Source organism: Saccopteryx bilineata, chromosome 2, assembly GCF_036850765.1.
Source record: "Saccopteryx bilineata isolate mSacBil1 chromosome 2, mSacBil1_pri_phased_curated, whole genome shotgun sequence".
NCBI lineage: Eukaryota > Metazoa > Chordata > Mammalia > Chiroptera > Emballonuridae > Saccopteryx > Saccopteryx bilineata.
The window spans coordinates 364,154,561-364,177,694 of NC_089491.1; the positions used below are offsets into that span (position 1 = coordinate 364,154,561).

A 23,134-nucleotide genomic window follows, 5' to 3' on the forward strand; every position below is an offset into this window, starting at 1 on the left:
TGCCGGTGCAAAGGCCTCTGGATCTTGTAGGCAGCGTTCTATCATTTCGGGCTTCTGTTTCCCAGAAAGCGCTGCAGGTTAGGCAAGGTAAGTGCTTCCGGTGTCAAGTGGTGACGTTATGCGTAAACAGGTCTTGTAGCCGTAGCAGCGTCTGAGGCGGCTAAGTACCGCCGCTGTGGACCAAAGACAGAAGCTCCGTTCGGGTATCATCCGGGGCTGCAGTGCGCCGCCGCTACGGGGTCAGGAAGGTAGGCCGTGGCTCCGGGTCGGGGGACGCGGGCAGACCCGGGGCAAGATGAACCCGACAGGCCCGCGCCCCGAGGAAAGGCGGTCCAGGCCGAAAGAAACGTGGGAATTCCGCCCGACTCTTCGGGAGTGATTTTACACACAGCCTGGGCCTGGCGCTTTACGCGTTGATGCTCGCAACAACCTTATGAAGAAACTTCGGCTCCGATGAGTTCAGGGAGTTCACATAGTGAAGACAGCGGCTCAGTCACCCAGATCTTCCTAACTTTTTACCCAGTGCGACACCTCATGGATGGAACCTGCTCGTAGTGCCTAGTGTGGATCTGGGAGAGCCGGGGGCCGAGAGAGAGTGTCACCGCCCTCAACTCCAGGGAGCTCAGTCCGGCCCTTGCACTACCCGGTGTTTCTTAGATGCTCAGACGCGTGTGTGGTGGGAGTTGGAGAGAATCTAACAGTTGGCTCTGAACCCTCTCTCCACTCCTTCTCTGGTCTTACCCATCTCATTCAACCATACAGTTGTCTCAAGCCAGAAAGATGAGAATCTCGTCTGACTCTTCCCTTCACTCAGCTCCAAACCCCCTACTAAATACAGCCAATTCTTTGCTAAGTCCTAATAACTCGACTTACAAAATTGGAACACTTTCTTTAGCTCTAAGCCTTGGTTACTGTAATAACCTCCTCTGTTATCACAGCCATACATTCCACAAACAATTACTGAGTGCCAATTATGTGCAGGCCCCATGGAAGATGCTAGGGTTACAGTGATGAACAAGGTAGTAGGAGAAGCCCCACCCTCTTGTTTCCTCCATCTATTGTTCATCCTGGGTCAGAGTGATTTCTCTAAAGACAAATCCGATTATGTCGCTCTGTTGAGAATCCACTGGCTGCCTATTAACCCTCTGGTAAAATCCGAACTGCAGCTTTCAGAGCCCTTCCTGATCCAGCTGTAGCCTCCCCATGTAGCAGCATCCTGTTCCACGCTCCTTCTTGCTCACCGGTTTCAGCCACACTAACCTTTCACTTCCGGGGATACATTTAATTTGTTACCGCTTGAGCCTGACCTGTGGTGGCGCAGTGGATAAAGCGTCGACCTGGAAATGCTGAGGTCGCTGGTTCGAAACCCTGGGCTTGCCTGGTCAAGGCACATATGGGAGTTGAAGCTTCCAGCTCCTCCCCCCTGTCTGTCTCTCCTCTCTCTCTCTCTGACTCTCTCTCTCTCTCCTCTCTAAAATGAATAAATAATTAAAAAAAAAATTTGTTACCGCTTCAGGATCTCCCCACATGCTTTCTACCTGGAATGCCTCCTTCCCACTTCACTGACAAACTGTGGACATCTTTTAGGTCTCTGCTTAGTGTCACTTTTTTTTTTAATTTTTTTTTAAATTTTATTTTATTTATTCATTTTTAGAGAGGAGAGAGACAGAGAGAGAATGGGGGAGGAGCTGGAAGCATCAACTCCCATATGTGCCTTGACCAGGCAGGGCCAGGGTTTCGAACTGGCGACCTCAGCATTTCCAGGTCGACGCTTTATCCACTGCGCCACCACAGGTCAGGCCTAGTGTCACTTTTGCAGAAAGCGTTTGTTGACACCCCTGCCTCCATAAGAATTATGCCCTCCTGCTGTGGCTTCACTCAGCACCCTGTGCTTTCCCTCATACTGTTACCCCAGTTTGTGATTACCTGTTTACTCCCTGTCCTAAGGTCAGGAACTAAAGCATTAAAGCAATTTCTTCACTGCTCTGTCTCCAGAGCAGGGACTCAGTAGATGTTTCTGAATGAGTGCGTGCTCTCAGGGAAGGGAGTGGTAGTCGAAGCAGATGTTTGCTCCCTGAGATTACTTGAAGCTTTCTAGAGCAGTTGGTCTGAATAATCGACCAGGAGGTGTTAAATGTTTAAACTATATGTAAATATAACAAATTGGTAGATACCTTTCTAAAAAGTCTGACAGTAAGAAAGCTGTGGATGATTAAAGTGTTTCAAAAAGAAGATGGTAGCCTATTACTTCAGTACATTCCAGGGAGGCCAAAGGCTCTGGGCCACAGCCATACAACACAGCCTATAGACAGGTATTAGTTGGCCCACATAGTCTTGGCTACATTATTTTAGTTACTTTAAAGTTTTGAGTTAGCCTGACCTGTGGTGGCGCAGTGGATAAAGCGTCGACCTGGAAATGCTGAGGTCGCCGGTTCGAAACCCTGGGCTTGCCTGGTCAAGGCACATATGGGAGTTGATGCTTCCAGCTCCTCCCCCCTATCTCTCTCTCCTCTCTGTCTCTCTCTCTCTCCTCTCTCTAAAAAATGAATAAATAAAAAAAAAAAAAAAAAAAGTTTTGAGTTAGAGGCCTGACCTATGGTGGCGCAGTGGATAAAGCGTCGACCTGGAAATGCTGAGGTCGCCAGTTCGAAACCCTGGGCTTGCCTGGTCAAGGCACATATGGGAGTTGATGCTTCCTGCTCCTCCCCCCTTCTCTGTCTCTCTCTCCTCTCTCTCCCTCTCTGTCTTTCCTCTCTAAAAATGAATAAATAAAAAAATAATAAAAAAAAAATAAAGTTTTGAGTTAGATATTTTTCTTTAAAATCAGATTCCAGCCTGACCAGGCAGTGGCACAATGGATAGAGCATCAGCCTAACATGCAGAAGACCCAGGTTCGAAACCCCAAAGTTGCCAGGTTGGGCATGGGCTCATCAGCTTGAGCACAGGGTCACTGGCCTGAGCACAGAATCATAGACATGACCCCATGGTTATTGGCTTGAGCCCAAAGGTCACTGGCTTGAGCAAGGGGTCACTAGCTTGGCTGTAGCCCCCTGGCCAAGGCACATAGAGGAGAAAGCAATCAATGAACAACTAAAGTGCCACAATGAATTGATGCTTCTCATTGCTTTCCCTTCCTGTTTGTCCCTATCTGTCTTTCTCTCTCTCTCTGTCTTCTGTAAAATAAATAAAAATATCAAATTTCATATATAAATCTGGATTTCTGGTCCTCTTGAAAATCAGTTCTGGCTGTGGCCAGTTGGCTCAGCAGTAGAACATCAGCCCAGCCTGTTGAAGTCCCGGGTTCAATTCCTGGTCAGGGCACACAGGAGAGGCGATCACCTGCTTCTCCCTCCCCTCCATTTCTATTTCTCTCTCTTCCTCTCCTACAGCCAAGGCTCTGCTTGAATGGTTCAAGTAAAGTTGGCCCCTGGAGCTGAGTAAGGCTCCATGGCCTTGGCCTCAGGCACTAAAATTGCTTGGTTACCAAGCAATGGAGCTTCCTCCCAGCTGAGCAAAGCATCATCTGGTAGGGACTTGCCAGGTGGATCCCGGTTGGGCAGCATGTGGGAGTCTGCCTCTGCCTCCCACCTCTCACTTAATAGAAAAGAAAATCAGTTCTGGCAACTGTGGGACTCAATTTTTTTAAACTATTGATTTTCCTATGGTACTCATGCTCTGGGACGTCAGTCCCATAATCACCCCATTCAAAACAACTTCTCCAAGGGAGCTGGAAGGGAAGCAGGGGAAGGTGGGAGAAGAGGAAAGGGCTGGCGCAGAGCCAGGTGGTCGTAGCCTTTGGAACACCTGGGGTTTTGGAATTGGTAGAGCAGCCATTGGGTATTTTAAGAATTGCCTCCTTTTATTTTTATTTTTTAAGCCAGAATGAGGGTGAGTTTCAGTGTTTCCTTCCCATAACTGAAGACATCCTTTGGGCAGGGCATCCTTTGGATGAGGATTGCAAGGTGGTTTGGGAAGGGAGAAGGTATCTCGACTGGTTTTCTTGCCTACAGAAACACTGAAACTCTTTAGCTAGGCATACAGAGCCTTTCTGATCTGGCCCCCTCTGACCTTCCAGCTCCATCCTCTGTCCTCTCACCTTCTAGGCAGGCTGGGCCCTGTCAGGGACTTCAGGCTCTTGTTCATGCTGCTCTCTCTGCTTGAAATGCCTTTCCTGACTTCCTTACTTGGTACGTTGTGGCTGATCATTCCTTTTTGTGTTTTCTGCTAGAAAGAGACTGACCCAACCTTGGGTTCCAGTTTAGGCAAGTGTACAGCTTCCTGTGGCTTATTTTTATAACGCTAATTTTTAATTGACTCAGATTTTCTCTTTTACTTTTTGTTACAGTGCTGTATTTAAAAGCTTTTTCATGTCCTTTTGAGTATATAATTGGTAATAAATAAGTATGCTTATGGCTGACAACTTAATTCAGTTGTCAGCTTCCTCAGCCCAAGTTCACTGCTCTGTTCTCTGGCTTTTTAGTGATATTTCTGTTAAAGCACATAACACAGTATAATTTCTCAGTTTACATGTCTGTCTCCCTCCAGCTAAACTGTGCTCCTCCAGGGCTGGTACCATGTTGCACTCATCTTTGTACCCCCAGCACCTAGCAGTGTTGGCACGTAGTAGGCACTCAAGGAGAATGTGTTGAGTGAACGATACCTGTGCAAGCAACTGGACTTTATTCTTTCCTGACCTTTGATCTTATGACACACCTCCTCCTGGCTACCACTATCGCTCCTTCAGAGCAGATCTTCTCTAGAGAAGCTGGAAGGGAAACAGGTGAGGCTTAGATGGACGCAGAGGGATGGGGAAGCCTTTGGACCATCTGGGTTTTTGGCATTGGTATGTGGGGGGCAGGAGTGGGACTGGGCTGGAAGCAGGCATGTTCTTGGTTGGCTGGGAAGTGACCAGGGATTGGGGTTGCTTTCTTTACAGCTATGGCCAAGGACATCCTGGGTGAAGCAGGGCTGTACTTTGATGAGCTGAACAAGCTGCGGGTGTTGGACCCAGAGGTAACCCAGCAGACCACAGAGCTCAAGGAAGAGTGCAAGGACTTTGTAGACAGTAAGTGTCATTTGGGGAGACATGTTGCCACTCTGCTTTGAGCTATACCAGCTGTGCCCCACCCCCACCCTCGCCCCCACCTGTTGCTCTTGGCCCAGCCAGAGTGGAGCTGCTGGCTCCCTAGAGGTTGAGCTTGGCCTTTATGAATTCCCATGTGCTACCCACCTTACCTCCCTGCCCTCTTCTCATGCTCTCGTGTAGTTCCACATGGAGCACCAATCAGAACACACTAGAATATAGAGAGGAGTTATTTTTTGAGATGGGCAGTCTTTGATTTTTTCGCTCTCAGAAACCTTAAACTTCATGGGGGCAGAACTATGGCTTGGGTGTGGGAAATAGAATTATATACTGATGATTTGATTTCTTGGGAGAAATAGTGTTCTCAGTCATAGGCTTGTCTGTATTGGGAGTGAAAATTAATTAAGTAGAGTCTCTAGAAGCAGCTCAACAGACCCCATGTCTTTTTTGGAGGGAGGGGGTAAGAATCTTTTTTTTTTTTAATTTATTTTTTACAGAGTCAGAAAGTGAGTCAGAGAGAGGGATAGACAGGGACAGACAGACAGGAACAGAGAGAGATGAGAAGCATCAAGTATTAGTTTTTCATTGCATGTTGCAACACCTTAGTTGTTCCTTGATTGCTTTCTCATATGTGCCTTGACCGCGGGCCTTCAGCAGACCGAGTAACCCCTTGCTGGAGCCAGCGACCTTGGTTTCAAGCTGGTGGGCTTTTTTTGCTCAAACCAGATGAGCCTGTGCTCAAGCTGGCGACTTCGGGGTCTCGAACCTTGTTCCTCTGCATCCCAGTCCGACGCTCTATCCACTGCGCCACCGCCTGGTCAGGCGGAAGAGTCATTTTTTAACTAGAGATATCCAGGACACTTCCTGGACCAATGGCCAAGCAAGTCGTGGCAGTGAGTATAGAGCAGATCTAGCCAGACAGAGATATCTGAGCCTTCTGGGGACTCTAGGCTATGGAGAGAGCTTGCTAATGAAAGGTAGCATGACTTTTATTGGTTGCCTTCTGATTGCTGTTAATGTTGTCCCACCTCATTGGGCCTTAGTTTACTCCTCAGTAGAATGGGGTTCTACCACACCCAAGGATATGGGAAAAAAGGCAGTGGGGGAATAGGCACTTAAATGCTTTGAGCTCTTTATTAGCTATGGTCACAGGCAGATAGCTGTCACCCCATCATTCACAGTGTACCTGTGGCTGGTCAAGAGGCAGCATTCCTGTTCTGAGGCAGTCCTTTCATGAACGTGGCCCTTTGTGCCTCCTGTCACTCCTGGAAAAACAGGATGGGGTCCATCCATAGAATGGGCCTGCCAGGAGCCTTCACAGCCTGAGGTAACTGGCTGGCTCAGTGGGACTCAAGGTCCAGGTATTCCTCAGTCCAGCTCTGGGCACCTGGCCACTCATCTTAGGTTCAGACCAAGGGTGGCAGACTTTAGGTCAATAGACACCAAAATTGTTTTGACACAAATTAGGGCAGTTAGTGCTACCCTTTTGCAGAAAGGGAATGCTGAGAGGAGGGTGATGACACAGAAAATAAAAACACTTTTTCCCCCCCAAAGAAATCGGCCAATTTCAGAAAATAGTTGGCGGTTTAATTGAGCTTGTTGACCAACTTGCAAAAGAAGCAGAAAATGAGAAAATGAAGGTAAGATCAGCATGTGTTTTATTTAAATCTTGGCCTGGGACCCTGCTTCACTAGCCTGCTATCCTTCTGTCCTCTTGACTTTTAATTTGGAGTGGGGGGAATTTAATTAAAATAAGTGTTTTAAGTAATATTTCCTATACAAATTATCAACTCACTATGTTGTATACCTGAAATTACATGTCAATTATACTTCAATTAAAAAACTGATTTTTTTTTAAAGAATTTTATTTATTTTACAGAGAGGGGTAGAGGAGTGAGAAGTATCTCATAGGTGCTTAACTTTAGTTGTTCATTGTTTGCTTGTTGTATGTGCCTTAACCGGGCAAACCCAGGGTTTCATACTGGTGATCCAGGTCGTACTGGATCTCAGCGTTCCAGGTCGCTTTATCCACTGCACCATCACAGACCAGGTGAAAAAAACACTGATTTTTTTTTTTTTTTTGTATTTTTCTGAAGCTGGAAACAGGGAGAGACAGTCAGACAGACTCCCGCATGTGCCCGACTGGGATCCACCTGGCACGCCCACCAGGGGGTGATGCTCTGTCGCAACCAGAGCCACTCTAGCGCCTGGGGCAGAGGCCAAGGAGCCCTCCACAGTGCCCGGGCCATCTTTGCTCCAATGGAGCCTTGTCTGCGGGAGGGGAAGAGAGAGACAGAGAGGAAGGAGAGGGGGAGGGGAGGAGAAACAGATGGGCGCCTCTCCTGTGTGCCCTGGCCGGGAATTGAACCCGGGACTTCTGCACGCCAGGCCGACGCTCTACCACTGAGCCAACCGGCCAGGGCCTGATTTTTTTTTTTTGAGAGATGAAAGAGATAGAGAGTTAAAACAAAACCAATTCTTAGTCCAATTAACTTACTGTTGAACTTTTATTTGCCAGTATACTTTCAGTCATTATTTCCTTTAGTTATCACATCACTGAAATAGATGGTTTTGTCCTCATTTTACAAATGAAGTGAAGGTTTGCAGATAATATGTAGATGGCTAGGTAGAGGACACAGGCTACATGGTACACCAAATGGGCCACTGATGCAACTCCCAGATTGGCCTCAGCTCCAGGCCCATTCTCACTTTGGAATGATGAGGTTAATCCTCTTCCCTTTCTCCCAAAGCTCTGGGGTTGCTTTTCCCTGCTGGCTAGTGACAGAGCCTCTAAGTGGCTCTTACCCAGTTGAGGACTTGCTGAAGATAGTTTTAATGAAGCCATGACTTTCTTGGACAATACTGTTTTTCTAGGCCATTGGTGCTCGGAATTTGCTCAAATCTATAGCAAAGCAGAGAGAAGCCCAACAGCAGCAACTCCAAGCACTAATAGCAGAAAAGAAAATGCAGCTCGAACGGTAAGTCACATAAAGCAAGGTCTTTACTCAGTTGCAATGCTTTCCTTCTTAATGGTCACCTCGTCCTTACTTCTTCATCCTTGCTCTCCCAGGAATAGTGTTTCACTTTTCATTCTAATCTGAAGATTTTAAAAATAAAATTTCACTTGACGGGAAGGAAAAAGGAAGTTTATTAATATCAAACCATGTGTAGTAGTTTGAGAGCGAGAGTTCGGGCAGTGTGCGCAGAGGCAGCTGCCTCTCTCAGTGCAGGGGACCCTCGGGGCTGAGGTCTCGCATGCACATCTAGTTTTTTCTCCTCCTGCCCTAACTTCTTCACTCTGAACTGACACCATTTATTGGAATCATTGAAATCACCTATAATTTTTCTTTAGAAGAATTAAGTTGATGGTTTATTTCATCTATTTTTAGGGCTTCTAACAATTTTGTTTTTCAGGTATCGGGTTGAATATGAAGCTTTGTGTAAAGTAGAAGCAGAACAAAATGAATTTATTGACCAATTTATTTTTCAGAAATGAACTGGAAATTTCATTTTATAGTAGGAGGGAAGAAAAAAATAGCCCCCCACCCCAAATTTCTGTACCATTCCAGTAAGTGACTGATGGCCCAAGTATGTGGTGTGAGGTGGTGTGTAAGGGATGCAGCACCTCAGAAGGCAATGAAACCAGTCAGGGGAGCTTGTTTCAGACATCAGTGCGTATCTGGGGAACACCAGTGACCACGGTGTCCCAGGTTTGCACCTCCTGCATTCTTAGTCTGAAATAAGCCGTCTAGAAACCTTTCTTTTGTAAATTCAGAGTTTTGGGAGAAAAAGCAATAAATTATTATTTTCAAATGGCTTATCTACCTCTTTTCCTGGTGCCCCTAAAGTTTACACTTGTCTCCTGTTAAGAGAACCTTGGACTCTTGCCCCAAGTCCACAAAACAAACCAGGCAGTGGTCAGCAGCTACCTTTATTTGAATCAAACACACGAGTCAGACAATACTCCCAACAATTACAGCAGTAAGGCTTGTGAACAGAACAGGCAAAAAGGGAATTAACCAGAACCAGTTTCTACTCGTCCATGTCTTGTCTTTTTTTTTGGAGGAAGCTGATGGAGCACCAGGCACTACTAACATGAAGACCCTGTGTGCACACACCAGACATGTTTGCCCAGCTGTCCCTCGTTTTGACTGAGAATAAAATGGGAAGGAGTGATTAAACTATTGTGAAGGATGAAGTTACCCAGTAGGAAGCACACTTCCAGGTCAGGTTGGAGACACCAGACCTCCAAGTTGTGACTCCTGTCAAGTGGTCTGTAAAAATATAGGGACTAAAGTTTGGAAGGAGAATAAACAGGGAGTCTATAAAACAATTCTCTCCTCCTGGGACAAGCCGTTTAAGACAGAAACAAAACACCTTCTTGTTTAACCCATTTCTGATTAAAAGTCATGTCAGGGCTGAACCTTAAGGAAAAGTAAATTTAACCACTTATAGAGTATTTTCTAACCTCCCTTGCTCCGGGGGTGGGGGGCAAGAAAATGATACCGTTTTTAATAAATATTAAGAGGCATAATTTCAAACTGGAAAATGGCTTGAAACATCCCACTATTCATTTTTGCTGAATAGTGATATGCTGTAGGGAACCATGAGTCAAGGGGTGAGTCACATGTACACTGGGGATCAAATGACTCATGAAAGTACCAAGCAGCACATGTTTCTTGGGCGTTTATCCAGTTTCTGGTTTGGTTCTGCTTTAGTGCCCAGTCCCAGTGCTCACACAGGGAAGTCCTTGGCACCACTTCCCTGTCATCTAGCCCACACCCCTCTGCCCGTCCTCAGGTGACTGGTCTGCACCAGTGCCCTTGGGGGTGATGGTTTGATGTGGGTCCTGCTGCTGGTGTGTTTCAGGTGCTACTGAAGACATGGGTTCTGAGCAGTTTTCTTTGTACTGGGTCCAGTAGGAAACTGCCCTGTGGGCATCTCTCCGCTGGGCCAGTAGCTGTCTCATTTTTTCTTCCTTTTCTCCTCATACTTGTAGTAGGGGCTCCGCAACATGAAAAGCAGAAGCATAAGAGGGATGAGAAAGTAGGGGGCATAGACAGACATGAGGGTTAGTCGTTCATGGAAAGTCTTAGGTCCTTGTCCTTTAAAACCACTGGCTTTCGAGAAATCCTCAAAGAGCAATGTGCCAAGAATTGGAATTAGAGTTGTCATGGTGTGCACTGCGTAGACGATTGCAGGGGTGCGGATCCACTTGCAGCCTCCTGAAGTTGTCAGGGGAGAGAGTGATAAGTGTTAGGTCCGTTCATGACTCCAGGGATGCCCATGGCATTCCCCATGCTGTCCCTGTCTGTTCCCTTCAGCTGAGTCCTTTTACCCCCTTTTCCAAGTGGAAACAAATGGGAAACCAGATATGTTGTTCTAATGCTGTCTAACTGCACACAGTTATGTGACAGACAGGGCCCTAGCACACCGATCGCCAGAGAACCAAGCGTGGGGAGTTGGAATTTAATTCAGAAAAACTCTAAGGCAGTAAAAATCAGACCTGTTTGGTCTGAGTGATGGGGTGGGGGGTTGTGCCAACAGCACCTGTTTGTTAAGTAATAGTATAGGTGAGAATTTCAATAGAGTCTGCCAAGAGGGGGATTTGGGGGCTCCCGTGGGAAATAAGCTGTACAACATAGTTACTATGATGTTGGTATGGCCACCTTCCCAATAAAGGCATCAGTCATAGGGGGACACTGTAAGAATAAGTTTTAAATGAGAAATTAAGCCCTTTAGGAATTAGCTTGATGCTACTGCTGATAAGCCAATATGATACTACCTAAAACAGAAAAACAAAAGCTAACGATAAGACAAATAAAAAGCAACAAGTTCAGTCTTTTGAGTAGCCTCAGGTTTCATGTGTATGAAAGATTTCCAGTTGGCTAAGGCAGTCATGCTGCCCAGCTGACCAGACATTAGCCCGAGCCACATTAATGTCCCTTTACAGGAGCTTTCCTGGCCACTCCCACCAGATCATCTCTCAGCCTCACAAGAGCTACAGGGACCACTCTCACTCTCTTGGAGATACTTTCCAAAAGATTTCTGGGACCTCATTTCAAATCAAGAACAGGATCCCCCCACCATTTACCAACCTCTGAAGAAGGCATACGTTGCAATGGGAAAGAAAGGCAGCTGAAACACAAGCTCGCAGAACAGGAAGGATTTAAACCATACTGGGGGTTCCTGTAGCAGAGGGTCTTTGAACTCTTTGGTGTACCACTTCATCAGGTTTCTCAACTGGAAAAAGATCAACAGCATGATGAATACAGCCATCTGGCGGTGTAGGCTCAGCAGTTCAAACCCACTAGAAGAGTCTTTCATTACTTACCCCCCTTGTAGCAGGTGGCACACCCAACTGGCTTCTGTGCTGTAGCCTAGACAGTCATTTACTAAAAACTTACTAGTTGTAACTCAAATGTTAGCATCCCCAAGTTCTCCTCTGCTCTTCCAGCCCTTTGTGCCACCCAGCATGTGGCTGTGACTCCATGGTAACATTTATCTAGGTGTGCTACCCATTGTTAAAAGCAGAATCTGGCTCTTCGTTTGCTGAATGAACACACAAACATGGCATAACTGCCAAAAATATCATTAATTGTTAAGAAATGACAAAAAATTTCCTGACACTTGCCCTTTCACAAAGTATCTGCACACTGAACTCCGAGGGCCAGATTTCATTAAATACAGAAATGAATGGAATCTGACATAGGGAGAGGGGCAATGATGGAAAGAAGGTAAACAGAACTTCCGTGAAGGTGCAATTTTAAACAATTTACATAATCCCCAAACCTCAAGTTCCTCATAATTCTTTTTTTTTTTTTTTTTTTTTTTTTTGTATTTTTCTGAAGCTGGAAACGGGGGAGAGACAGACAGACTCCTGCATGCGCCCGACCGGGATCCACCTGGCACGCCCACCAGGGGCGACGCTCTGCCCACCAAGGGGCGATGCTCTGCCCCTCCGGGGCGTCGCCCTGCCGCGACCAGAGCCACTCTAGCACCGGGGCAGAGGCCAAGGAGCCATCCCCAGCGCCTGGGCCATCCTTGCTCCAATGGAACCTCGGCTGCGGGAGGGGAAGAGAGAGACAGAGAGGAAGGAGGGGGGGGGTGGAGAAGCAAATGGGCGCCTCTCCTATGTGCCCTGGCCGGGAATCGAACCCGGGTCCCCCGCACGCCAGGCCGACGCTCCACCGCTGAGCCAACCGGCCAGGGCCTCAAGTTCCTCATAATTCTTAACTCTCGAGTCCTCATTTTTTTTTTTCTCTTAGGAGACCAGGAGGATATTTGTAGAAGAACAAAGTGCCCCAAACCACAAACTATATAGCTTCTATGCTATGTCAAAGCTTTAGTTAGCAGTTTTCGTTCTAGCTTGGGCCCCACCCTCATAATTATACTGTCAAATAAAAAGATACAGACCCATGCTGACATGGCTACAGGCAGAGAAAGGAAGCAAGCATTTGAGGCTGCCCATTCTGAGCTCTTCTTTTTAAATTATTATTCATTTTAGAGAGGGGGGTAGGAGCAGGAAGCATCAACTCCCGTATATGTGCCTTGACCAGGGAAGCCAGAGTTTTGAACTGGCGACCTCAGTGTTCCAGGTCCACGCTTTCCCCACTGCGCCACCACAGGTCAGGCTTGAGCTCATTTTTAAAGAGCCCAAACAAAGCCAAGGGCTCTCCACATCTGTTGCATTTAACCTCCTGGAAATGGCACTGTCTTGACACACCTGCCTTCAAAGCTAAATATGTCTTTATACTATGATAAAAAGGCAACTTCCAAGGTAAGAATTTAGTTTACAATGGAAAATCCAAAGATATTTTTCCTGTTAATTTTTAATCAAAAGATAAAGGCTCACTATTGTTAAATAGAGGCCTCATTGCTGTGCGTGAGCTTTAAGCAAATATCCAGAGACAAACATGTTGGAATATTAACCTAAGAAAGGCTCTGGCTAGATAACCAATGTAGTGACCAAATGATTTCTTTTTTTTTTTGGACAGAGACAAGAGTCAGAGAGAGGGACACATAGCAGGAAGGGAGAGAGATGAGAAGCATCAATTCTTCGTTGCAGCACCTTAGTTGTTCAATGATTGCTTTTCATATGTGCCTTGACTGGGGTTGGGGGCTACAGCAGAGCTAGTGACTCCTTGTTCAAGGACCTTGGGCTCAAGCTGGTGACCACGAGGTTTCAAACTAAGGTCTTCTGCATCCCAGTCCAATGCTCTATCCACTGTGCCACCACCTGGTCAGGCTGACCAAATAATTTAATATGTACTTGACTTGAAATTTAAATTCAAAGCCTGACCTGTGGTGGTATTGTGGATAAAGCATAGGCTTGGAATGCTGAGGTCGCTGGTTCGAAACCCCAGGCTTGCCTGGTCAAGGCACATGTTCCCGCTTCTCCCCCACTCCTCTCATTCTCTCACTCCTCTCTCTATATCAGTAATTTTTTTAAAAATCTTAAATTCATGGCAATACCCTTAGCTTCCTTCTGAGCACTTTTCAGGATAATGTGTTAGAAGATATTCACAAAGGTTAGGTCACTGCACCTCTCCTGAGCTCTTCACCTGAAGTTTTTTTTGTGTTTTTTTTTTGTTTGTTTTTTTTTGCAACAAAGACACAGAGAGGGACAGAGAGGGACAGACAGACCGAAGGGAGAGCGATGAGAAGCATCAGGTCTTTGTTGCGGTACCTTAGTTGTTCATTGATTGCTTTCTCATATGTGCCTTGACTGGGGGGCTACAGCAGAGTGAGTGATCCCTTGCTCAAGCCAGCGACCTTGGGCTCAAGCCAGTGGCTTTTGAGCTCAAGCCAGTGACCTCACGCTCAAGCTGGTGGGCCCGTGCTCAAGCTGAATGAGCTCGCACTCAAGCCAGTAACCTCGGGGTTTTGAACTTGGGTCCTCTGCATCCCAGTCCAATGCTCTATCCACTGCGCCACCACTTGGTCAGGCTGGACTAAGTGCTTTTAAAAATTTTTTTTTTCTTTCTTAAATTTTCCTGCAAAATTTAAAAGACTTTCTGATTCATCTGAACTTTATTTTTTATTCAATTTATATACAGTCTTTCAAATCCACCAATTTCATAAATCCAGGCAGATTTGTAAAGTACTATCATTTCTAAGGGCTGCAAGATGAGATTAGAAAACTTAAAATAAGAAGCCAGCTCTCATAATCAATTAAACTACACATGACAGTCACCTGATGCCAGGAGGAGGGCTGGCAGAAGGCAGGGCACAGACTCCTAGCAAGAGTGCAGAGTGTGGGGCTTGGTGGCAAAGTGCCTGGAGCTGAGTGATGGCTCTCAGCACTTGATCTCACTAAGTTTCCTGGTTAGAGTACCCATCTCCCTGTTGGTAAGATAAATGAGTTAATACAGATAGTCTTTAGATCAATGCTTAGCACATAAAGATTAATCAATTGTAATTAATACACATTTGGAGAGGTTCAAGTTTAATCCTATTAACATCTCAGCATGCAACTAACTGGTCATTAATAAGAACTAGTCTTATTAGGTAGTAAGACTCCAAAAGTAATAAAACTTTCAATTTATACCTGAGTCACATTTGACTCAACTTACCATTTTTATCCATTTAAAATATTCACCTGGCCTGTGCTGACAGGATTCTAAACCAGGAGTTGCTAAACAATTTTCCACTTCTCTAATGTAGAATGAGAGCACGGACTGGTTTCAGACCTAGTCCTTATTTTTTATTTTTTTGTATTTTTCTGAAGTTGGAAACCGGGAGGCAGTCAGACTCCCGCATGTGCCTAACCGGGATCCACCCGGCATGCCCACCAGGGGGCTATGCTCTGTTGCAACCCGAGCCATTCTAGCACCTGAGGCAGAGGCCACAGAGCCATCCTCATGGAGCCTTGGCTGTGGGAGGGGAAGAGAGAGACAGAGAGGAAGGAGACAGGGAGGGGTGGAGAAGCAGATAGGTGCTTCTCCTGTGTGCCCTGGCCGGGAATCAAACCCAGGACTCCTGCATGCCAGGCCAACGCTCTACCACCGAACCAACCAGCCAGGGCCCGTTTGTCCTTATTTTAAAAGAAGCAATGCTACCCCTGGCTGCAAAGGATACTACAGAATGCTTCCCTCCTCTCTATGTTCTAATCCAGTGATTTTTCAACTTTTTATGTCACGGCACACATAAACTAATTACTAAAATTCTGTGGCACACTAAAAAATAATTTGATTCATTCATACCTAATGGCTATTGTTGTCTTGGCTGTTGTCTGACAATCTAAGGGAAAAGAGGTCAGTGCCCTTGACTAAATAGTCAAGTATTGCATGTTTTAAAAATTCTTGTGGCACACTTGAAAATCGCTGTTCTAATCTAAACTAAATTCTAACTGTTTCAAAATAGTTTTTCTAAGTGTTTTTCTGGTTCAAACCAAGAAATATTTAATTTGCAAATTTTAGCCCAAACATTATATGGGCTTTTTAGTGCTAAGAAAAAATCCTTCTATTTAAGGAGGAAAAATGAGAGATCTTAACTTTTGGCATATTTTCAAGGAGAATCTGACAATAAGTCAAGGCTATTATTATTATTTTCACCAAAGAGAAGCAACTAAATTATCACTCCCAACCTCAAAGCAACAGTAATGAGTAGACACAGGCCCTCCAAGCCAGGATACCCATGTTTCTTTTTTTTTGTTTTGTATTTCTCTGAAGCTGGAAATGGGGAGACAGTCAGACAGACTCCCGCATGCGCCCGACCGGGATCCACCCGGCATGCCCACCAGGGGCAAAGCTCTGCCCACCAGGGGCGAAGCTTTGCCCCTCCGGGGCGTCGCTCCGCTGCAACCAGAGCCACTGCAGCGCCTGGGGCAGAGGCCAAGGAGCCATTCCCAGCGCCTGGGCCATCCTTGCTCCAATGGAGCCTTGGCTGCGGGAGGGGAAGAGAGAGACAGAGAGGAAGGAGGGGGGGGGTGGAAAAGCAAATGGGCGCCTCTCCTATGTGCCCTGGCCGGGAATCGAACCCGGGTCCCCCTCACGCCAGGCCGACGCTCTACCGCTGAGCCAACCGGCCAGGGCCTACCCATGTTTCTAATACCTTCAAACGGCATCAGAGAGAGAGACACACACACACACACAGTTTCTGGCCACATCCTACCAGATCAACTGTGTAAATGTAAACAGGGTTGTTATGCTGGACACATTTTAATTGTATTATTTAAGTGGTGGGCAAAGACTTGTGGGAATGGCACATTCAGAAAGGATAAAGAAACCAACAGCTCTTTAAGTCTGGAATAACATATTTGTCCAATATTAAATGGACTCATAACATCACAGATTGTAAACAGGCACCCCACCTGAATTTTGTTGGCCACACACACTTTGAAAACCATAGACATGGCTCTCTTTTCTTCAAGGCAACTAGTGGCTAATGCAGATTAATTATTAGCTAATGCAGGTCTTCATGGCCTGTTTAGAAAGAGTATGTACTATCTGGACCTTTGTGGTAGGTACTACCTGACCCCTTCAGATATCCATGTCCTAATCCCTAGAACCTGTCAATGTAACCTTACTTTGCAAAAGAGTTATCCTGGATTATTTGGTGGGCCCTACATGTAATGAAAGTGTCCTTATAAAAGGGCAGAGGCAGATTGTATTATAAAAGAAAAGGTGGCCCCTGGCCGGTTGGCTCAGTGGTAGAGCGTCGGCCTGGCGTGCAGAAGTCCCGGGTTCGATTCCTGGCCAGGGCACACAGGAGAGGCGCCCATCTGCTTCTCCACCCCTCCACCTCTCCTTCCTCTCTGTCTCTCTCTTCCCCTCCCGCAGCGGAAGCTCCATTGGAGCAAAAGATGGCCCGGGTGCTGAGGATGGCTCCTTGGCCTCTGCCCCAGGTGCTAGAGTGGCTCTGGTCCTGACAGAGCGACGCCCCGGATGGGCAGAGCATCGCCCCCTGGTGGGGTGCCAGGTGGATCCCGGTGGGGCACATGCGGGAGTCTGTCTGACTGCCTCCCCGTTTCCAGCTTCAGAAAAATACAAAAAAAAAGAAAAAAGAAAAAAAGAAAAGGTGGCAAAGTAATGACAGAAGCAGAGATTTAAGTGATGTGGTCACAAGCCACAGAATACTGGCAGCACCAGAAACTGGAAGAGACAAGAAATAGATTCTATCCTAGGACTTTCAGAAGGAACCAGCCTTGCAAGATTCATTTTGAACTCTGACCTCCAGAACTATAGGAGAATAAATTTGTGTTGTTTTAAGCCACTATGTTTTTGGTAATTTGTTACAGCAACAACAGGAAACTAATACAACTGTATATGTTTGAGCTTATAATTTAACCCAACCCTATTTTACTTGGCAAGTGAGGCTACAGTGCCCTGACTTGCCCAAGACTCTCAAGCTTGGAATAAGCCTGTCCTGTTTGTAGTCCAATGCTCTTGTCACACACTACCTAAACTGTTTCCAAGGAAAGGTAGGTCAGAAGACTTCCCAGTTATGCTTGAATTTAGAAGCAAACATAAAATGATTATGGAGTGAGGGTATGTTGTTGAGCATCGCTCTTAACCTTTTGGGGAGGGGGAGACCCCTGGAAAACTTGAGAGAAGTTATGGACTCTCCTCCCAGAAAACACAAAGCACACCATTTTGCATACACCTATAAGAGTTCATGGACTTCAGGTTAAGAAACCTTGCTCTGCACAGAAAAAGTTTTCAAGAAAAAACAGGAAAAACCAAATCTATAGGTTTACAAGTCAGTCTTGCCTACAGTTCTACAGACTGGAGAAACAGAACTGAGGACCGGAATTCCTTGGAAAAAAGTTACACGGTCTGGACATGAAAAGACCGGGAAGATCAAATTCTGAAGAAATAAAAAGTACTAAAGCAACGTTTGGGTCCGGGCCATATAGTTTCATTGGTGCGAGCATCATCCCAATATGCAAAGGTTGTGGGTTTGATCCCTGGTCCTGGCACATACAGGAACAGATCGATGTTTCTGTCTCCGAAATCAATTAAAAATAATAAAACATTTGGGGTAAAGAATGCTCTCCAACAACCAGAAAATGAGGCTTTTCGCCTGTTTTTACTCAGATGATCATATCATTCTTACTTGAACCTAATTAAAGGGTCAATTTGAAAGTTAATTTACTTAAGAGCTTTTTGAAGTTGCTGGATCTGATCTTGAATGATGATCTGAGAATGCCCTACACACGGGTCTAATTCTACTTGGATTCTTTGGGATTAGATGGTTATTTTAAAGAAGCAACTTTAAAACAAATCCAACGCGTGATTTAGGCACATTAGACCACCTTCCTCAAATATTGACAGCTGACCTGAGGTTGCAGGAGCCTTCAACATACTCGGGGAAGAAGTGTTTTTACAAGGCACAAACTGACCCCAGGACCTTGAGAAAACAAAACCCGAGAAAGATGTGGAGTTGAAGGGCAAGGAGAGGCCGGAGCACCCGGGGTACCTAAGGTAGGCGGTAGGATAAGGAAGGCAGAACTGGAACCTCGGCGGGAGAGGTGGGGGCGAGGGTGGAGGAGGTAAGTAATGGGGACTTGGAGCACAACCGCAGCTCGCGGAGGGACCCCAAACTCGACAACCTGCGGCCGGGACCGACAGGCGCCCTCACCTCGATGGGGTAGAGTTCGCGCGGCAGCACCGTCTGCAGGTCCAAAAGCAGGGTGATGGGGATGTGGGAGAAGAAGTAGAGGCCCAGCAGCCACTCCAGGCCGCGCCGGGCGCTCAGAGTCCCCATCATGCGTTGGTTGGGCTGGGAAAGAGCCAAGTATGCACCCGCGGGAACAGCCGACGTGGGAATACAGCTCGAAACCGCGCGCAGACCCCGGACCCAGGGCCCCAGTCGTTCGCCCCGCCCCTCTTGAGAGCTACGCAGGCCGCTTCTATTGGCTGCTGGGGAGAAGAGCGCGTCCATTGGCTCGTCTGAGTATAGCGTGTCGAGAAGCCGGCTGGGCGGGGCTCCTCGCCGCCGCGCGGGGTGTGTGGACTGGGGGGCGGGCGGCGGCCGGGCCTCTCTCTTCGGACCGCGTGGCGCACCGGGCTCAGCGGCAGCTGCCCACTGTGATTCCTTTCGATCCTTACTCCATTCATTCACTCTTAACGTTTAGCGCTTACAGAGCGCCTCCAGGGTGCTGGAGCTGATGGAGAGGGAGCCCCCAATGTAGTGGTAGTGTCACAGACTAGGGCAGTGGATAGTGCGTTGTGATCGGGGCAATCACGGACCGTGAGAACACTGGGCAAGATCCCTGTCCCGCCGGAGTTGAGGGGTCCTGAAACCCTTCCGAAGGATGCGTAGGAGGCAGCCAGCCCCAACTGGAAAAGAAGCAGAGGGTTAAAGTAGGAAGTAAAATGACAGGTTTTGGTAACTGGCTGTAGAGACTGAGGATCAAGGATTCATTTATTCATTCAGCAAATATTGATCTTTATATACTGAACCCAGTTCTGCTCTGGGACAGAATGGGATGGGGCTGCCTTTTCTCGGAGAAGAGGCACGCAAAGTAGTGAACTGAGAAGATATTTTTGGTCTGGCCATGGTGACATTACCCACTCTCTGTAACATCTGAGTGAAGTCTAGTAGGCATTTGGATGAACCTGTCTGGAGATGTAGATTTGTGAGCATTAGCGTTTGGTGGGAGTTCAAATTCTTGAGATCAGAGGGCCCGTAAGAGAACTTCGAGGAGCTCCAACCTCAGTGTTCATGGGAGAAGGGGGCTGAGCCACACAGAAACGGGAGATGGGTAGGCTCAGCTATGTCAGAGCAACACCGAATGGTACTCCGTGGTGGCCCTGTGAAAGCTGTTTTGTGGTGCAGGCAGGAGCTATAAGGGCCAGGAGTAAGGAAGTAGGGAAATGGAGACGGAGTATATATAGATACTGGTTATGTAGGGGAGGACGATATGGGGCAGTAACTGAAGGGAGATGTGCTTAAGAGAGAGGGATTATTTATTTTCAGGTAAGGGAGACTAGAACACTTTCAATTGTTTAGTGCTGTTGGAAGTTTCTGGGACCAGGGGGAGCTTGTCCATACAGAAGGAAGAGAACAGGAAATGTAGCTCCAGGCCCCTGAAGACCTGGAGAGAATGGAAGGGTTAGGGTTGGGTCAGAGGAGCTCTGTGCTTCACAGAGTGAGCCCCATGGGGACCAGGAGAAATTGCTGGCAGTGTAGAGGGCCAGCAAGTGGGTGGCCACTGATTTGGAGGCCCCAACCTGCTAAACTGTGTGCTTTACTCCACTGTGAGGTCTGCTCAAAAAAAAAAGGCTGTTGGATTCATCCAGGTTGGGGTTCAGAAAGTCAATGGTGATGGTGAGGAGTTGAACAGGTGATTGAAGAGATGGAGCATGCAGTTCAAACCAGACAGGGAGTGAGTGACATGAGGCCAAAAGGGCTGGTAGAGAGGAAGTAGAAGAGTGAATGGATTTGAGGCTGAGGCAGCAGTGCTAGTGTGATGGGAAAGACTGGATGAATGGGCCAGAAGGGTGGGAGATGATGATAAGGGGGTGCAATGTCTGAGTTCCTGGTGTCAGGAAGAGATTCTGTCCATGGGAAGGTGTGTCTGAAATGGAGTGGAAGGTCTTTGGAGATGAGGTCAAGGGACAGAGGCCAGGGTGTGGGATATATCAACTGCAAAGGTCACCTAGGATGGTGGTGGCAGTCAGGTGGGGGGAAGACTGGGAGCCCATTGCCAAAGTCTTGGGTATCTAAGGGGAGTAACAGGAGGGAGGTGGGCATGGGCTGAGGTGTGGCTCAAGCCTCAGAAAATGGAGGGGAAATGGGGGAATGTGGTCTTGGGGAGGCTGGTGACCCTACCTCTTGCCCCTGAGCTTGTGGAGTGTGAGAAAATAAACAGCCTGTCCTGGAGAGAGCTGTGGGAAAGCTGAGACCTTGAGGAGCAGGGGGAGCCAGGTGTCAGTTACTGCAGGAGGTGAAGGCTGAGGGTGTGGAGGAGTTTGTTAGCTCTATAATAGAGGAGGGAGGACAATCAGGGCAGGGGGAAGGATAGCACAGCAGGAGAGGAAGGTGAGCAGGAATGAACTGTCATTGGTTCTGGCATCCCCAGGACATCTCAGGGGCAGGCTGGGGCACTCGGCACACAGCTCTACTCAGCAGGAGCTTGGCAACAGTATGTTCCCCCTTCCCTCAAGAATGGCTTTTGGGATGTGGCAGCACCTTTTAAGCGGTACTACTTGCTGCGGGGAAGTGGTGTGGGATTTGCTCAGAAAACATGGTAAGTGTGCAGCTGTTAATGTGACTGTTCCTCAAAAAACATCTCACCCAGCCAAGTTTGTTATCTGTAGATAAAGATATTCAAGGCTAAGCACTTTCACTAGAAGGCCAGCCCCTCCATCCAAAAAGATATGTGTCCAGCCTCTGTCTTATGTTTGAAATTCCTCTAGTGGGGAAACCACAGCTCTTAATTTCATGAGGTCAGATAAGTGGTAGCAGATAAATAGCCCTGGGGCGAAGGACATGGCTAATTAGCAGATTCCTCACCCAAAGCAAGTGTTGAGTGAAAGAATGAGGGAGGCCATGGCTGGATAGCTCCATTAGTTAGAGCGCGGTCCTGTAGTGCAGAGGTTGCTGGTTTGATCCCTGGTCAGGGCACAAACAGGAACAGATGTTCCTCTTTTCTGCTCTCTCCCTTCCTCTAAGATCAATAAAATACACATTAAAATAAGAATGAGGGAGAAGGGGCCATGCTTAGCACCTTTTGAAAATTACTTTATTGTGATGAGACAAACACCATTAAGCCCACCAGTAGACCTAAACTAGTCCCAAGGCTCTTCTCTTTGGCAGCAACTCGACAAAGCTTTTTCCTCTCCTCTTTGCTTTTGCTTCACTTTTCTCTCTTTAAAATGCACCCACCCTTCTCTCCCACCTGTCCCATCCCCCCCCTTTTTTTGTATTTTTCTGGTGAGAAGAGGGGAGGCAGAGAGACAGACTCCTGCTTGCACCCGATTGGGTTCCACCTGCCATGCCCACTAGGCGGCAATGCTCTGCCTATCTGGGGGCGTTGCTCTGTTGCAACTGGAGCCATTTTTTTAGCACCTGAGGTGGGGGCCAACTTTGCTCCAATGGAGTTTTGGCTGCAGGAGGGGAAGAGAGAGATAGAGAGGAAGGAGAGAGAGAAGGGTGGAGAAGCAGATGGGCGCCTCTGTGTGCCCTGGCTGGGAATTGAACCCAGGACTTCCACACGCCGGGCTGACATTCTGCTGAGCCAACCGGCCAGGGCCCCCCTAATCTTTAAAATATTCTAAGGCTTGCCTGACCTGTGGTGGCGCAGTGGGATAAAGCGTCGACCTGGAACACTGAGGTCGCCGGTTCGAAACCTTGAGCTTGCCTGGTCGAGGCACATATGGGAGTTGATGCTTCCTGCTCCTCCCCCTTCTCTCTCTCTCACTCCTTTCTCTCTAAAAATCAATAAATAAAAAAATATTTAAAATATTCTAAGGCTCAGCTGAAGGCCACCTTCCCAAATGCCCTGATTTGGTGGCATTGCTGCCATCTCTGAATCTCTTCTCTGACACGTTTATTCTTCACCTGGAGAAACAGTGATCTGAGTTCACCTTTCCTGCCAGACTGTAGGATTCTTGACAGTAAAGACTGTGTCTTTGGCACCTTTATTTGACTAACACGAAGGTGGGGCCACTGTCAAGTGAACTAAACATGAAAGTCAGACTCTGCCACACGGAGACTGCCATGCAGTGAAATTGTGAAGGGAACAGTGGGTGTAAGAACATCCAACCAAAGGCAAGTAAGAAATATATCAAATTTCAAGAGGTTCTGCTGCTGGTGGATATTAAGACCTGTAAAGCTGCTGTGGCTCTAGAGTCAGTGGATGGTTTCACACAAAGCCAAAACCTTATACATTCATTAGCAAAACCTAAGATTCTGTCAGTCCCGGAGGTGTAACAAGGCGGCTGTGTGGGGGCCAGTCAGAGTGATCTCTCTTGCGATCTGTGGGTTTCCCTGAGGCAGAGTGCAGTTGAGCAGCTGTCTTGAATGATTACCTCCTTTCCATATCAAAGAACCTGTGGAGTGGATTACCTCCTTTTCATATCAAAGAACTTGGAGTGGAGG

At 47.2% G+C, this 23,134-nt stretch overlaps 2 protein-coding genes across 3 annotated transcripts; one reads left to right on the plus strand and one right to left on the minus strand.

The window, feature by feature from the left end:
* Positions 1-91: 91 nt before the first annotated feature.
* Positions 92-8,903, plus strand: IFT20 (intraflagellar transport 20). 2 transcript variants are annotated; one of them, XM_066263262.1, is made up of 6 exons: positions 98-248; positions 4,546-4,780; positions 4,937-5,065; positions 6,638-6,723; positions 7,958-8,061; positions 8,498-8,903. In XM_066263262.1, exons 2-6 carry the CDS (start codon positions 4,705-4,707, stop codon positions 8,577-8,579), a joined length of 477 nt encoding a protein of 158 aa, XP_066119359.1. In that variant the 5' UTR covers positions 98-248; positions 4,546-4,704; the 3' UTR covers positions 8,580-8,903. The 2 variants fall into 2 exon arrangements, with proteins under 2 accessions (XP_066119360.1, XP_066119359.1); XM_066263263.1 differs by lacking the exon at positions 4,546-4,780 and having other exon boundaries at positions 92-248.
* A 95-nt stretch (positions 8,904-8,998) lies between these two features.
* On the minus strand, positions 8,999-18,902 carry TMEM97 (transmembrane protein 97). The gene is made up of 3 exons (XM_066263261.1): positions 18,668-18,902; positions 11,182-11,326; positions 8,999-10,308 (listed from the first exon to the last, which is right to left on the minus strand). The coding sequence occupies exons 1-3, from the start codon at positions 18,794-18,796 to the stop codon at positions 10,049-10,051; spliced, it is 534 nt and encodes a 177-aa protein (XP_066119358.1). The 5' UTR covers positions 18,797-18,902; the 3' UTR covers positions 8,999-10,048.
* Between the last annotated feature and the right edge of the window lie 4,232 nt (positions 18,903-23,134).

Bases quoted from the DNA above. Each gene is read 5' to 3' on its own strand.
- TMEM97 (XM_066263261.1), bottom strand. From the start codon at position 18,796: ATGATGGGGACTCTGAGCGCCCGGCGCGGCCTGGAGTGGCTGCTGGGC. The intron at 11,327-18,667 runs GTGAGGGCGCCT...ATCTTTTTCCAG, and splicing joins GCGAACTCTACCCCATCGAG to TTGAGAAACCTGATGAAGTG. The intron at 10,309-11,181 runs GTTGGTAAATGG...TGACAACTTCAG, and splicing joins AACGTATGCCTTCTTCAGAG to GAGGCTGCAAGTGGATCCGC.
- IFT20 (XM_066263262.1), top strand. From the start codon at position 4,705: ATGACACACCTCCTCCTGGCTACCACTATCGCTCCTTCAGAGCAGATC. The intron at 6,724-7,957 runs GTAAGATCAGCA...CTGTTTTTCTAG, and splicing joins CAGAAAATGAGAAAATGAAG to GCCATTGGTGCTCGGAATTT. The intron at 8,062-8,497 runs GTAAGTCACATA...TTTGTTTTTCAG, and splicing joins AAGAAAATGCAGCTCGAACG to GTATCGGGTTGAATATGAAG.